This window comes from Cricetulus griseus, chromosome 2 (assembly GCF_003668045.3).
Source record: "Cricetulus griseus strain 17A/GY chromosome 2, alternate assembly CriGri-PICRH-1.0, whole genome shotgun sequence".
Lineage (NCBI taxonomy): Eukaryota > Metazoa > Chordata > Mammalia > Rodentia > Cricetidae > Cricetulus > Cricetulus griseus.
The window spans coordinates 344,357,269-344,374,835 of NC_048595.1; the positions used below are offsets into that span (position 1 = coordinate 344,357,269).

At 38.7% G+C, this 17,567-nt stretch overlaps 1 protein-coding gene across 1 annotated transcript in view; it reads left to right on the forward strand.

Annotated features, from left to right (window-relative positions):
- Nucleotides 1–17,567, forward strand: part of Adamts12 (ADAM metallopeptidase with thrombospondin type 1 motif 12) — a 241,599-nt gene that overhangs the window by 114,821 nt on the left and 109,211 nt on the right. Inside the window, exons 4-5 of the mRNA XM_027401266.2 lie at nucleotides 3,416–3,612; nucleotides 4,892–4,975. Of these exons, the coding sequence (XP_027257067.1) occupies nucleotides 3,416–3,612; nucleotides 4,892–4,975 (281 nt within the window). The remainder of the gene's footprint in view (nucleotides 1–3,415; nucleotides 3,613–4,891; nucleotides 4,976–17,567) is intronic.

The following is a 17,567-nucleotide window of genomic DNA, read 5'->3' on the forward strand; positions in this document are numbered from 1 at the left end:
AAGGTTGAGGATCACTGATTATCTGGAGGCTTCTTTGGAAATTTGTACTTCACCATGCAAAGTCATTATAGAAAGGAACTAGAAAATTATCCCACCACTGATGAAAATTTAACCATCTCCCTGTTTTAAACCCCCACAGGACTTCTCTCAATGTTTATATAACCCTGGATTGTTTTCCAATTGTATAACTTCAGATTTTTAAGCAAAACCCAAAATTACAGAATTTAGGCTGACCCAGACCTGCATGGTGCTTCACTTCTTTCACCAATTTGTTTAATGAGTGCCACCTTCACATCGACAGGGAAACCAAGGGGTTTACTCCAACATAATGGGCACTGGCAAGAAAGCAGAGGAGCAGAGTTTTAGCTCTCTATATTCAAGGTCTGAGGCAGAGCCTCAGGGGGCAGCTTATTCTGGATGTTTCAAAGCACTAATGAGTAGAAATTCCAGAGAAGTAGCTCCTACCTCGGAACAGGAGAGAATCTTCCAGAAGAACAAGATACCCTGAGCCTGTGAGCACCCCTTCATACACTGGGAGTGCTCTGGTCAAGGCTGCATGGATCAACAGGGATTAGGATGGGAATGTAGGCTGCCTCTTAACACTTATGTTTAGCTTCCTCCTGGGCTACAGGGTGTCCATAAGGGACAGGCAAGGGATGGGTGAGACTGTATTCCTGAGTCCTGGAATCATTGAAGACTGGTGTGATGGATAGCTTTATGTCAACTTGATACAAGCTAAAATCATCTGAGAGGAGGGAACCTCAATTAAGAAAATGCTTCCATAAGATTGGGCTGTATACAAGCCTGTATGGCATTTTCTTTCTTTTTTATTTAAGTATTTTTTCATTTATTTTATGTTTATTTTACCCACAGCTTCAGTTTCCCCTCCCTGCTCTCATCCTGCTTCCCATCTACCCACCTCCCCATCCACTCCTCCTCCATCTCCATTCAGAAAGGGACAGGCAAATCAATATGGCAGTTTCTCAGAAAATTGGGATTCAGTCTACCTCAAGACCCAGCATTACCAATCTTAGGCATATAACCAAAGGATGCTCAATTATACCGCAAGGACACTTGCTCAACTATATCCATAGCACCATTATTCATAATAGTCAGAACCTGGAAATAACCTAGATGCCCCTCAACTAAAGGATGGATAAGGAAAATGTGGTATATTTACACAATGGAGTATTACTCACCTGTAAAAAAACAAATGGCCTTATGAAATTTGCAGGGAAATGGATGGAAGTAGAAAAGAATAATTCTGAGTGAGGTAACCCCGATTCAGAAAGACAAACATGGTATGTACTCACTCATAAGTGGATATTAGGAGTAAAGTTTAGGATAACCAACCTACAATCCACTGTCCCAGAGAGGTTAGATAACAAGGAGGGACCAAAGAGGGATGCATGGATTTCCCTGGGAAGGGGCAATATTTGAGGACATTTTCTTAGTGATTGATGCGAAGGGCCCAGCCCATTGCAGGTGGTGCTATCTCTAGGCTGGTGGCCCTGGGCTCTATAAGAAAGCAGGCTGAGCAAGCCATGTTGACCAATCCAGTAAGCAGCACCCCTCCAAGGCCTTGACATCAGCTCCTGCCTCCAGATTCCTGCCCAGTTTGGGTTCCTGTCCTGGCTTTCCTCAATCATGGACTATGATGTGGAAGTGTAAGCCAAATAAACCCTTTTCCTTCCCAAGTTGCTTTGGTCATGGTGTTTCATCCCAGCAATAGAAGCCCTAACTAAGATGAGTGGGTTGTTACTTCTTCCTCAGCCTAGCCCCTTTTGCTCACTTCTTCTATCAAGCCACCTTTCCTCAGTTGTGTGGGCAAGCCTGAGTTCACCGCAGCTATTTAGACTTGATTATCACTTGGGCTGAGCATTCACAAGCAGTAATTTTACTCCATTCCGATTTTCTGTAGACTTCTCTCAAGTTGCAATGTGATCTTTGGTTATGTAACAGCATGCTGGCATTCAAGGACAACTCCACACAGCCTCTTTCCAATATCCCTTATTACTCTACAGCTTTGTATAGGCTTTTACCTTGATGACTTTACTGTCATGTCGAGGATGTCACAGAGTGGGTGTGGGATCACGTGAGTACGTGGAAAGAAGACTCAGAGACAGTTTTAAGGATGAACTTAGCCTTTCACAACTGCAGGGTCTCCAGACTAGATAGGCTGAAGCTCTTTCCTTACACCTAGGGCATTTTTATTTTTCACAATAATTACACTGTAGCCAGTTGATTACCATATACTCAGAACAACTTAAATGAGGCTTCAAAAAAAAGAATGCCAGGTACCACAGTTTTCTGGGTTTCTGAACCAAGTTTTGCATAGGCTTTGTATCACTTGGGAACTCTCAGACAAGATTCACATAGGACAATGAAAGAAACAAAGGGTATCTTCTAAACAAAAAAAAATGGATTAGGGCTAGGAGCTAATGCTCTGGAGCTAGGTTAGGTGTAGCCCACCAGGGATTAAAGCTAGTTGCTAACACTCTGGCACCAGGCCAGCAGGAATTCCTCCACACAGTCATCCTTTGGGTCTTTTTCAGTGTCCTGTGTCAGGATGCCCTGAGCCGTCTGCATTTTTCTAGTTTGCATCTTCTCCAGTCTTATGTGTTTTTATGTTCACAGGAATATTGTAGTAAATGTGAAAGGCATTAATGTGAGACAAAAATCCTGGTCTCCTGACTGAATGGGTTTAGTAATTTGGGGAGTATATTAATCATCTAGTATGTGCATCAGCTTTCTTGCTTGTAAAATGGAAAAGGGAATATGGGTATCAAATATTTATGAGGCTAAAATTCAACATTTAAGTCCTAGTATGCTTACTGCCTTGCCTATGGTAGACACTGAATAATTAAGAGAAAAAGAAAAAGAAAGAGAGAGTTCCCATGAGAGAGAGATGGGGGAGGGAGAATATTCACACACGCACACACACACACACACACACACACACACACACACACACACCTCAGAGCATCACACATACTAACAATGCTTGACCACTGAGCTATACTCCCGACTTTTAACACTTTATGTGTTAGCCCTTTGATAGCCCACGATATCCTCGAATTTGCTGTTCTTCTACTTTAACTTCTGGAGTAACTGGGAATATAGGTGTGCCCACCACAACCCACTGTAATAAGCTTTTTTGAGAAAGACTTACTGAAATGAACCATGACATTTTAAAAGAAATGCTTCTTGATTATCCTCGTAAGTTTCCAATTTGAGTGATTTTGTTCAAATTCTCTTAAATTGATCTTATCTTCTGTTTCACACACATTGCACTCACATGTCATAAACTAAACACCCCCTTGTGTTTTTACAAATATAAGTGAATAATGTTTTTATATAGAATATACATTAGATTTACATAATTTGGTTACTATGTCTTCTGTTTAATGTTCAGACAGTCTAGGTAACTCTGAGAAGGAAGAGCTACAGCGAGAGAAGTGGGAGAGGAAAAACTGGCCAAGGAGAAGCCTCTCCCGGCGCTCCATAAGCAAGGACAGATGGGTGGAGACACTGGTGGTGGCTGACACGAAGATGGTTGAGTACCATGGAAGTGAGAACATTGAGTCCTACATCCTCACCATCATGAATATGGTATGACAGACTGCATGGGGGACAGTACCTGACAAGAGAGATGTCCTTAAAAATGCTCTTCCCCTCATCAAAGGACATTTTTGTCAGGCATGGTGATACCAATCTTCCATCCCTAAATCTGGCAGGCCATGGTTGGGGGATTGCAAGTCTGAGGGTACCTTAGTCTAGGTAGTGATATACTGTCTCAAAATGATAAAAACAAAAAATAAGAAGAAAGAGATTTTGTTGTTGTTTCTTATAATACACAATATACACATGCACGCTCATATACATACACATGCATGCACTCACCCAAGTCTATTATTCGTCCAAGTATTTAGTAATTGAAATTCAGGACAATTATTCTGTTCCTTAAAAATGTGCATGGGAAAATTTCCTGGGAAAAATTACAATTCATCATTTGCATATACAGTCACTATTATTATTATTTACCAAGTGACTTGATATTTTTAGAATGGCTTTGCACCGTCCATTTCTGCTAGTCTTAGTGTATGAGAAAACTTGGGCAAAGAAACTGAACATGATCTCCTCAAGGTAGTGAGAGCTAGAACCAGAACAAGTTTCTACTGCAGCCCCACGTTTCACTGTTGTTGTGCTTTACTTTTCAGACAGGTGGCTCATCCTGCTGAGATGGGAAAGAGCAATTCCTTGATTAACTGAAAAAGAAAGACCCTGGGCTTGACAAAGTCAAAGAAAAAAAAAGGGCTTTGTTTAGGGAACCATGCTGCTAGGATTGTGGGTGTAGTTTCCCTGTCATACTTAGAAGACACAATCTCAGAGTAGAGTTCCTGGTCCTCTGGTTTCTAATCTTACCACCTTCATTGCCAGGATGTTCCCCAAGTCTTGGGTACAGGGTCCGTGCTGTATGTACATTTACCAAGTAGGGATGAACAACCCAGGACCAGGTGTTCTCTGCATTTTGGCTAGTGGCTTCCTGTAATAATCTGCTGCAAAAAGAAGCTTCTTCGATGGGGGTTGAGAGCTGTACTTCTCTGTGGGCATAAAGATAAGCAGATAGTATAAAGTAGAAATCATAACTGGTTTAGAAAAGTGGCAATAATAGGATCTCATCTAAGATCCATGGCCTCACTAGCCACTTGTGATCGGGGAGGTTTAAAGTACCAGTCATGAAGAGCCATAGACAGGTAACAGTTGCTTAAAAAGAGAAAATTAATCTTCCCCAGAGATAAGACACCCACCTTGGCTATCCAACGCCAATGATCAGTCTTAGAAACATATGTGCAGAGAACACTAAATGGCTTTTCCTTTCTGACGCCAGGTCACTGGTTTGTTTCATAACCCAAGCATTGGCAACGCAGTCCACATTGTCGTGGTTCGACTCATTCTTCTTGAAGAGGAGGAGGTAAGGAATGGTTCCCCACCACTCTCCTTTTCTGTACCTTCCCATTTCCACTCTCTCTTTTAGGGCAGTTCTTGATAAGCAAGAAAGAGGTCTCTACACAGTCTTTATGCAATCCAAAGGGAAGGAAAATAATATTTCTGTGTTATTTTCTTGGGACTTGAGCAATATTGAGTGGGAAATGGAAAGAGTTTAAAAATATTTAAGTTCTCCTCATCTGTGGTGTTAGTTATCATTACAACCAATGGATTTTTTCTTGTTTTCTTTTCTTCTCTGTTTTATAATTTAAGATGTAATTATATTATTTCTCCCCTCCTTATCTCTCTTCCCTCCTGCCCCTTCCTTGTCTGACTTCCTACCCTCAAATTCAGAATCTCCTTTTCTTGAACTGTTGTTGTTATATGTACATACAAAAAACTCATAGAAACCTGTGTGTCTGCCTCACGAGTATGTGTGCCATCATATCTGACCTCATTGTTTATTTATTTATTTTTATTGTGTTATCTAAATCCAACAACAAAGCCCATAGTGGTCCCACCTCCAAAGCATGTTTCAAAAATATCCAGTGCTCACCATTTTGCAATCATTACATTGATTCAAGTTTTACTATATCTTTCCCTAACTACTACAGTGAATTCTCAAATTGTTTTCCTATTTCCAACTTTGCACATAATATATACTTTTGGAGGATCATTTTATATATAGCTATAATGGATGATTTTAAATACAAGTTCAAATAATTACTTCAGTGCTCCCCCATGACTTCATTAAAAAAAAAAAACACATCAATTGAGATTTGCTTTGTCTGCAGAGCTCTTCATGGTCTTGATCCATCTGTCTTTTCCCCATTTTTTTCTTATGTTATTCAGTCCCTTGTTTCCAACCATTGCACTCTGGAGTTTGAATGAGTTCTACAATACTCAAGGCATTTTTCAGCATCATAATCTTTGTACTTATGGATCCCAATATCTCAAAAATGCCTTCCTTGGTTCTCATCAAGTAAGCCTTTGCTTAACTACTGACTCTTCAAAGAATTCTCAATGTCCAGCCTACTCAAATGTTACCCCTCTTCCTATTTCTGTTTCCAGGAATGATAGCACTCCCGCTACTCACTATGGTTCTTTGTAGTTATTCACTCTTTTGTGTATCTCAAGCATTAGAGACAATGTGCATGCAGACATGGTGTTTGTTTATTCTGTGACATCCCTAATACCCAACATGGTGAATGGACCATGAATAAATGTACAAGGTGAAATTTATTAAGTGAAGGAAACAACCAAGCTGATGAAATGCCGTTAAGACTATACAGCAGCTGAAACACGTAAGAAGGGCACTATTCACATCTTCTCCAGCAAGAGATATGGCACCAAATGCCAGACAAGGCTATTATTTTCTTAACAGCACAAGTCTCCACCACACTTTAGAATTATATTTTAAAAACTATCTTTTAAGCCTTGATTCCTTTCCCCTTTTTTCCCTGCCAGCCCCGTTTCTCTTCATTAGTTGGGGCATGTTTTTGGCATCATGGAATTCCAGTTGATATAATATTCCTTTTTCTGTCATCCCTTTGATAATAAAATTTATTCGAAACTTGAAAAGCAGGCAAAAATGCCTACTAGTGTCCATATAACCTTTGGTGAATAGAACTTTGGTTGTTACAGGCTATTGATGAGAATTTGGATGTGGTGAAGTTAGATGCTGGTTTGCAGAAAACCTATGGGATGAACAGTTTCTGTCCAGAAGAGATAAAGTAGATATGTGTCCAGCAAAGATAACCTTAAGCATATTAAGGTTGTGTTGGCTTGTGTGGCATTAACTGACCTTGTACCTAATTTAACAATCTCACTCTAATATGTTTCCCACTGGCTGGGACTGCATTAATTTGCTTTCTGGAATCTATCTTTATACCAGTTTTGCCATCTTGCTCGTCTCTTCATCAGCAAGTTAAATGAATCTTTCACATATGCTAACTGTATATTCAGAGAAGAATTATATTTAACTAGACACAGTAGCTCATGCCTTCAATCCTAGCACTTGTGGATCTGAAGAAGAAGACTTGAAATGGTTTCAAGGCCTAGGCTAAGTAGTTAAATATTGTGTCAACAAACAAACAAACAAAAAGAATTCTGCTTTTTAACTTTTTGAAAATTATGGTTTGATATTTTGGAGTACCAATTTTTACTCCTTCACAGTGGTTGAATATATTTGCATACTTGGATACAGTTATGCAGAGTTCAATACAAGGAAGATTTATCTAGATGTGTGAAGGGAAATTTTACCTTCCATAGTGCCAGCAGAACTGCAGGCAGGATTTAAAATGTGACATCAAGGATCAAGGATCCAGGATACAGGCAGGAAAGAGTGCCATCAGAACACCTGAATGCGGGCTTCTTGCTGCCAGTGACATTTTTCATGAGAATCATATTGGCCATTACTTCATGACATTGGTTACAATTACATTGTTTTTCCTCTTTCTATTTCTGATTTTTTTTTGTTTGTTTTTTGAGACAGGGTTTCTTTGTGTAGCTTTGGAGCCTATCCTGGCACTCACTCTGGAGACCAGGCTGGCTTCGAACTCACAGAGATCCGCCTGCCTCTGCCTCCCAAGTGCTGGGATTAAAAGCGTGTGCCACCAACGTCGGGCTTTATTTTTGATTTTGTAAGTGCACAACAAATACTTTGTTGCAGACAGCATGGCCCTCTACTCTTGTCATTGCCAAATGAAAGCTTTTTTTGTTGGTGGTGTTAATTTAATTATTTTAATACAATACATTTGATCATATGCATTCCACTCCCTCTACTCCTCCCAGATCATCTCCGTGTTCTCTTTCTCTCTCTTTCTCTCTTTCTTTCTCTCTCTCTAAAAAGAAGAAAAACAACAAAAACCAAATGGCAAAAGTTGGAAATCAAAGCAAATGTACTAAAAAGAAAGAAAACCAAGAATGCAAAAAAAAAAATAACAAAACAGAACAGAATGAAAAGCACACACACACACACACACACACACACACACACACACACACACACCATGGAGTCCATTTTGTTTTGGCCAACTGCTTCTTGCCCTGGGATCTGCACTGGAGTATGGCTGGTATATCCAGTGACACTCCATTGAGGAAACTGAGTGTCCTTTCCCCTGTATGTATCAATTGCAATTAGCTTCTTGCTTAGGTATGAAACTTGCTTAGGTATGCCAACTTCCCCTTCTCCCTGCTAAGATTTTGTCTGGTTTGAACCTGTGAAGGTCTTGTGTATACTGCCATCATCTCTGTGAGTTCATACATATATCAGTTCTGTGGTGTCTGGAAGATACTGGAGTCATCCACCATCTTCCACATAGATGTGTTTGCATCTAGAGGAGGGGGTTGATGCAGACATTTCCTTTAGGACTGATTGCTCTAACATCTATTATTCTATGTACATTGTCCAGTTATGGATCTGTTTGTTACTTACAGTCTATCACAAGAAACTTCTCTGATGAGAGTTGCATGATGCTGGTGCAAGATTTTATAAAATCTCTAAGTGTTGCTAAGTTCAAAAGTTGACAACAAATTTCAATTCAATATTCTCATTTTTCCTGATTCTCAGAAAATAGTTCAAACTATTCTTTGACTAACAAGCAACATAAACTGCATTGACAATCATGAATTTCAATATCTACCAAAAATCAGTGTGACAGGCACACACGGGAGAAAGTACAAAGTGACTGGGCTATGGTATCCTTCATTTCACAGCCCTTAAAGTGTTACATCATTTTTCCATGTCCCATCAGCCATATGACACATGCTGTGTTAGTCACTGAAGAGATAAATATAAATATAATTCCCGTTTCCTGAGTCTGAGGAATTTGGAGTCTCCTGTCAAAGGTACAAAAATAAAAAAAAATGAAATTGAAATGAGCATAAGGTTAAATATATGTTATCGGTGGAGTGGAAGGATATTTGGGTATCTAAATTGGGTTTTAGAGAGCACAAAGGAATTAGCCATATGAAAGAAACCAGGTAATCACTTCCTCTAGTGTTTAACCTGTTACTGTACATATGAGAGCAATTAACACATCACTGATACTGGACCACAAACAGAAAAGATTAAGCATCTTACTACAGTGCAAAACAAACCATAATATTGAATGCGAGAAGGCTGGTGCCAAATGAGAATCTGCCCATAGGAGACCTCTAGCCTCTACAATAATACAGACACACATGAACACACATGTACATACACATGACAGAGAAAGGATAGAGCTGATGGACAGGAAAGACATGACTACTTTCCTGGAGGATTTTTTCTTGATCTACTGAATGACTTAGTGTTGGGCTCATTGTGGCACAAACAGCCTGTTGACTTTTGGAAATTTGAGTTGGTGGTTGTATGGATTTATAATAACCTACATAGCTGTTTTCTTTATGGTAAATATCAATGGTATTGACAATTAATTTTAGACCTATTTCTTTAGATCAGTAGTTTTCCTCTGATAGTAACATGATTTATTTCTTAGTCAAGTGAAGTTTTATTTTACTTTTTTTCCCACTGGCCTCTTCTTCATCTGTTGTCAGTTTGCTCAGTCTAAGTATCATTAGCAGAGTGGTGAGACTGCTGCACATCAAGAGCTGCTACCAAGAATTCCTAGGGAGATTAATACAAGATTGGTTCTTCATTAGAGGATAGCTCAGAGAGGAAGAGAACAGATGGTAACAGAAGCCATGTTCTTGCAAAATCGTTCCCCATCTCCCACTTGGAGCCTTTTTTTGTAAGCTGTGGCTGATTTCTTCCAGGTTCCCATCTCCCACTTGGAGCCTTTTTTTTGTAAGCTGTGGCTGATTTCTTCCAGGTCAGATAGCCCTCCTCTGAGGTTCATGTACTCAAGGGTATAGGAAGAGGAAGGTGGGAAGTGAATTGAGCTAGCTTGAGAAGATGAGGTACAAAGAAATGAGCAAAAGCAAATCTATTTTTGTTTGCAAAGGAAATAAGGAACAAGATTGTGAGTGAATGTTTGCTTTAATTTGCTCAAATAATAACCAAGCTGATTTATGGAAACATTTAAAACAATGTCCCAGTATTTATAGTGAACTAGCTTAATCTTATTGTATTTTATATGCTCAGGGTTATGTGGTCTTTTTAAAAGTTTTTTTTCATTTATTTATTTATTATGTAGATGTGACAATCAGAGGATAACTTGTATGAGTCAATTCTTTCACCCTACACTGTGGGTTCCAGGGGCTGAACACATGTTGTTGAACTTGATGGCAAGTGACTGACCCTTGGTCACATGGCCTTAATGTGTAACTAATAACCTTTCCTAAGGCTTCTGTGATGGCAAGCATTCAAGAAACTATATGACCAAGTGTTTCTGGGATTGAACCTGAAACTCAGAGATTAAGATGCTAGAGGCCTAGAAAAAAAATATCCTCAAGGAAAGCTTTGAGAAGGCCTATGACATTTGTAGAAAAACAGGGCAGTGTCCTAAAGAGCTTTATCACTGGACTTTTGTTTAGAGGCACAAAGCTTATATAAAAGTCACCTGAGTGATCCTGCCATAGTGAATAAGGTGGACAAATGGACAAATGTCAGGTCTTCACACAGATGCACACTTATGGGCATACATTCTGACACACACATGTATCCATACACATGTGGACATGCATGTACATGTACACACATGACCATGCAAAATGCCCCAGTGAAATCATCAACAGCGTGGTTTCATATAATCTCCCTGAAAAGAACAAGGTCTCTGGTGCCCTTGCTCGGATGATTGGCAGGAGCATGAGATGGCCACAGAGAATCATCTCCTCCTAATTCCTAGTCTCAGAGAGGGATTGTTATTACAGATTTTCTGCTTTGTTCTCAAATATCAGCTCTCTGCTCCTTGCCCTCTCCTACTCAGCAGAGTTTGCCTCTTTCTTGCCTTACTATAAACCCCCTCACCAACCAGTTGCTTGCCTTACCACAACCAGTCACCAACCAGCCTGCATTTGTTCCTGGATCTACCTTCTCTCCATTACTTAATGGATCATACAGGCTCCTGATTTTTACAAGGCAGCTGATGTGTATTAGGGTACAGGAAATGGCTGAGAAATGAGAGGAACCAGTTCCTAATCCTAGACACATGCAGAAGAAAAACAGGTTCAGAGTCTGCTGAGTTTGACCTGATACAGCAGGTGATATGAACCACATGTGATTGAGATGTGTTGCCCAGAACCTCTCCTCAGGAGAGGAGGAATGGAAAGCCTTCTGGAAATGCCCTACTAAATGATGGTTGAAGATTGGATAGGTTCAAGGAGGGTATGAGGGCAGAGAAAAGCATCTTAGGAAGAGGAAACATTTTAAAGAAGGGAAATTTAGAAATTGCACAGTGTGTTTTTGTGGAGACAGTGCTGAAGCAAGCAACTTAATGTTGCTGGAATGTAAGCTTCCAGGTCATAGCTATAATGAAGAGCTTTCTGCAGGCTTCCAAGGTTTTCTCCTTTCACTTTCTTCTGTGTTTTGTTTTTGTTCCATTCCCCATTTTTTCCTTCTGATTATATAGCTGTTTCTGTGCTATTTATTTATCATTTCCTAAGTGCAAATAATGGCATAACAACTAGTTATGAATTTTTACTATATTTCTTTTAATTTAATATTCTTATTAATTCTTTGAGAATTATACACAATGTATACATATATACACATATTTTGATAGCAATTATTTCCACAACTTCTCCCAGACCCATCCTCTCCACCCTCACATTCCTACCCAGCCAACTTTGAATTTCCTGCCTTTTTACAATGACCCGTCAAGTCCAGTTTGTGTTGCTCAGCTCTTCCTGGGAGTGGGGCCAACCCCTGGATAGTGCTTGATCTGTAAGTGGACACATTATTAAAGAGAACTAACTCTCTCTTTCCCAGCAGCTACATATTGACAAAAGTTTCTCTATTAGGGTTGGGACTTTTCGCCAATCTCCCCTTTCCTATCACCCCCTCCCAAAATCGGGGTTTGTGCTGCTCACTTGAATTTGTACAGATATTGTGAATGCTGCTGTAATTGCTGTAAGTTCTTGTGTTCAACTGTCCTGTTTGTGTTTGGGTAACACTGTTTCATTTAAACTATCTGCCATGTCTTCTTCTTAATTATCTTTCTACCCCTTCTTCAGTGAAAATCCCTGACCTTTGGGCTGAGGGGTGTGATGGGTATATTCCATGTAGGCCATAGTATCCCACAACCTCTTATTTTCTTCACAGTCTCTAGTAGAAGGTCTATGTATTAATTGACATCTAAATCAAGAAGAGACATCTCTGATGAGAGTTGAGAAATGTACAATCTTTGACTATAGCAGTAAGTCATTAGGAGTCGTTTTAATATTTTGTCCATTTAGCAAACTAATAGTGTTAGGTTCTCCACTAGAGCCTATGATATATCTAGCCATTGGCTCTTGGCCCTATTAGCAGTGCAAAGTACGAGTTCCATCTCATGGAGAAGGCCTTAGATCAATCATAAAGTGTTTGATTACTCCCATTATATTTATGTCAGTATCATATCCATGAGCATATTTTGTCAGTTTGGTTGTATCCCACAGGGTTTCCCACTGGGTTATATTGGTGATTACTTTTCTACTCCAGTAGCATGTATAGCATCTTCCAGGATTATGAAAGATAGCCAGTATGAATGAAACTTCCAGGTCAGTACCATCTTGCCATCCCATGTTCTATGATTCAAGTTATGTGGTATCTTCAGAAGTAGGGTCTTACGATCAAGTTCTGGAAGGTAACTGAGTTAGCAATAGCCTATATGCTTACTAGTCTATAGAGCCTCACTAGCAAACAACTCACAAAGAAATCTTCTTCTTCTTCTTCTTCTTCTTCTTCTTCTTCTTCTTCTTCTTCTTCTTCTTCTTCTTCTTCTTCTTCTTTCTTCTTCTTCCTTCTTCCTTCTTCCTTCTTTCCATTGTAGGATAATTCCCACTAAAACTACATATACAAATATAGCCATATATAAATAGTTTCTTCTTTCCCTAATATATATTTTTCCTATTATGGTTTCTTCTTTATATATAAATATATATGGATGTTTCCACACTAAATAGGTTTCCACCCACTTATCTTCTTCAAAAGGCCTTTAGTCTTAGTTGTCCCTCCCCATATTCAATCATCTATTCTTCTGTTTTACCTTCTGACCTTCAATTGTTTATTAAATGAATGTAATATTATTTTGAGTAAAAGCTCAAAAGATCTATGATGATACAGGACAAATCAGAGTGCTACACAAATGAAACGGAATGTTTCCTCAGATTGAGGTGTTTATCACAGCACATATAATATAATTGCACAATCATTGTGATGCCTGGACTTGACCTAGTGGCACATAACTGACTGAGAAGTGTCTCTGGCTGAATTTGACTAGGTGGGAGCTGTCCATGGGCAATGCCAAATACTGTTAGAAGATTTTTTGAAACTAGATAATGTGGTCACTCCAGCTATTAAAGAAAACATTGTGGATGAATAGCACCAAGTGATACACACCTGTAATCCTAGCACTCTAGAGGCTAAGGCAAGAGGATAATAGATTAGACCATCCTAGGCTACAAAATGTGAACTCATGTCAAATAAACAAAAACTGAACAATAAAGAGAGTCTGGAAGAGGAAGGTTTATTATTTTTGGTGGAGAATTTCAGAAGTGACCATGATAATAGTAAGGGCTGTAAATCATTGTCATTGTCATTATCTGAACACAGACTTTTCATTTTTATGTGTTCAAAGCTTATAATACCAACTAATTATAGCAATTACCTTCAGATAATTGCTTTTCTCTAATAAAACTAATACTAAAATCTGTTTATTGGTTTGCTTTATGCCTATTGAAATCTTCATTTCATTATTGGTTTAGCCTGACTATATTTTATTTTGAGTTATCTGAGTTTTAGTCTCTTAAAACAAAAACTGGAGAACTTGGATTATTGCTGCATTGAACTATTTATCCTTGAAATCCCTTGTGTAATCAATGGCAATATAAGTCTGATGACTAGAGATTGATCTATGGTGAAAGGAATGGGAGCAAACCTTATAGTTACTTTGTTAGAATTCTCCAGGGCTCCTGTCACTGTGAAAGAAATCATGGGCACCAAGACAAAAAGCCCTAAATTGAAACAGATGCCAGAGCCTCTTTCAAACATCATGACACAGCTCACTAAATTTTGTAAACAAAACACATGTTTTGTTTATCTCATGGTACCTTGAATGAGAGTTTGTCATTCTGGCCTCTTTTTCTAACATCCTGAATTCAATAGAACAAATGCTAGAATGGAAAGACATTTTGGATCAGAGCAACAGTGCAGAGTTATATAGAGAACTTTTTTGAAAGCCTTCTGCAAACATAAAGATGTTTGCCTTAACTGATAGAGTTTGACTTTTTTTTACAATTATCAACTGCCACTCCAGTTTAAATGACAGCTGCCAGGAGAATATGGCCTTGAGCTAGTGAGACATTTAGTTGTCTGTCTTTAGAAGATAGTGCCATGGTTTAATGTGGCTATGGCTCGTGGGAAGCACAGATGTTCACAGCCATGCTAAGCATTCTGGGGCATCTGAAGAGATCCTGGTAAGTTTTCAATCTGTTCACTCAGCAGCAGGGTTTGATTATTCATCTTCCCACTAAGGCAGAGTAAGGAGTTACAAAGAAAATAGAGGTCTTATTAGGATTATAAAATGATGGAAGTTCCATGAGTGGCCAAAGCATACAAAACAATACTATAGCTACAACCATTAATGCAATCAGTTAAACTACACAGAAATGTTCACAGTGATGTTATTTGTATATTATTTCTAGTGTGAACATTGACAGCTGAGGAAATCTTCAGATCTACTTGTGGCTTTGCCATTTGAAAACTACCAATCCCAGTTGCCACAGTGGGCATGCTTCTCAATTGTAGATGAGTCATTGCACTCATAACTACTTCACATGATAATTTACAAAAGCAAATTGGATGAAGTATGGAGATGTAATCTATGATCCCTAGTATGCTATAATGTGTGGATTGTTTTATTTTATTTTTAATTATGAGTGTGTGCACAGAAGTGTAGGTGCCAGCAGAGACCAGAGAGGGCATTAGATTGCCCCAAGGATAGAGTTACAGTGTGGGCTTTTAGCTACTGAACCATCTCTCCATCCCAAGGGTGATTTTTTAAAATTCAGTATTTCAGTGGAACTCAGAGGAAACTGGAAACTCTGGAACTAGCACCTAAAATATGCCTCTCGGAATTGGTGTAATTTCCTCTTGGCTTTTGACAATAACTTTCTTCTTCTTCTTCTTCTTCTTCTTCTTCTTCTTCTTCTTCTTCTTCTTCTTCTTCTTCTTCTTCTTCTTCTTCTTCTCTCTCATAATTTTACTTATTAAGCTGACAAACATTGTATATCTGCATTATGCACACCATAAGAGTTTAAAATATGTAAGTATGTGGAATGGATAGAGCAGGTGCATTAAAATATGCTTCGCCTCATATTTTACACATAGTGAGGAGACTTAAAATCTATTCTTCTTGTGATTCTCACATATATAATATATTGTTATTGACTATGCTCACTATGTCATATAGTAGAGCTCTAGAACTTATTCCTCCTACCTAAACTGAAATTTCAATCCTTTCACCAACCTATACACACACCCCTACCCGTAGCTCTTGTTGACTGAGTTCTATGTTTTCGGAGTCCTCATGTAAGTGAAGTCATGTGCTATTTGTCTTTTGGGTCCTGGCTTATGCCACTTAACATGATGCCTTCCAGGTTCATGCATGCTCTCACAAATACAGAATTTCCTTCATTTGTTAGCCTGAAAGCTATTTAATTAATATCAGAAAACTGAAAATAATCAATCAGAATTATTGTATCATACATATTCAGTAGATTCCATATCTTGGCTGTTACAAAAATATAGCAGTGGCATGGGGATGTGTATCTCTTCAATGTACAGTATTCATAACTTTGTATATATGCTCTCTAGAAGGATTGCTAGATCAAATGGTGATTCTGTTTTATTTAAGAAACTTTCATGATGTTTTAAATCAAGACTTACTATTTTACATTTCTAAAAAACTGAGTTTTTTTCAAGGGTTTACTTTACATTCTTACCAATTCTTGTTATCATTTGTCTTCTTGTTAATAACTGTTTTAACAGGTACATGGTGATAGGGCTTTATAGTTTTAATTGGCACCCACTTTCTCCTTTCTAAATTCTTTTTTTCCCTATCTAACTATGTAGTCCAGGTTGGTTTGAAATTCACCTATGTAGCACAGACTGACCTCAATTCAAGACCTTACTTCTGCCTCAGTCACCCAACTCTGGGATTATAAATGTGCATCAACATATGCAACCATAAGTATTTTTAATATGCTAATTGGCCATTTGTGTGTCATCTATTGAGAAATGCTTATTCATGGTTTCTTCTTTACCATTTTAATTGAGTTTTTTCTTGCTATATAGCACTATTAATTGTTTTATCTTTGCCAAAAAAAAAATCACTTAAGGTTGTTTGTGTGGGTCTACTTTCGGTCCTTTGCCTATTGACCATGAGTCCATCTCTGCACCTACATCATACCTTTATAGTACACCTTAGATTGGATACAACTAATCAGACCTTATGTTTCATTTCTAAGACTTGTTTTTATCAATCTAAGGGCTGTGCTTTTGCATGTACATTTTATGATGAGCCTGAATACATCTAGAAAAGTCCCACCCAAGTATTTAACCTGAATTGCAATAGAGCTACAAATCAGTTTGAAGGGTGGAATGCTCTTTATTCCATAAACATAGTATCTATTGATGATTACAAAGTGGAGTCAGAGATAGGTTAATAACCAGTAGTTTATTAGGGGAAAATACTCATGCAAGGGAACCAGTGACCAGGTTTGCACCTGAGCAGGATGGACCCAGAAATGCTTCCCAGTCAGCTCAGCCAAGTGAGAGAGAGCCACATGCTCACCTCCCTCCTTCTTAAACCCCTGTTACCTAACTGTGACCACGCCCAAGTGGGCGTGGTCAGCGATACCTATAATCAGGGTTTCTCCCTGCCAAGTATCAGTTCTTTTATTTACATTATATCAGCACTTTGACATTTTCAGAATACAGATTCTGTTCATGGCTGTTAGTTTTATTGCTGAATATTTCACTATTTTTAAATAATTATAAAATGTCAGTAAGAATTTTTTAATGTGGTGATTATCTCTCAGAGATATCCCCCCAATGATGCATAGAGTTAAATGTAGCCCTGAAAGCTACCAGGTCACAGTTGGTGTTTTATTTGATGATCAGGCTTTCTGTATAAAGGAGGCAGAGCCAGGCTACCTTCCCAGGGAGGGTGATGACTAACTGCTAGCACAGCTTCACTAGGAACCTCAATGCATCTGAGCTGAGAGGCCTTCAGTTAGTTCTTCCTACCACTGAGAGTTAATTTTCTCTAATTACAAAATGAACGTGATGATTCTGTGTTGCTGATAATGCTGAGTGATGCAGGTAAATCAGATGAAATAACATGTGCAAGTACCCAGCAGCCAGCCTCACGGCTACCTTTGAGAAAAGGAAGCGTCTTGTGGAAAATGTATTCATTTCTCAATAGAAATGGGGA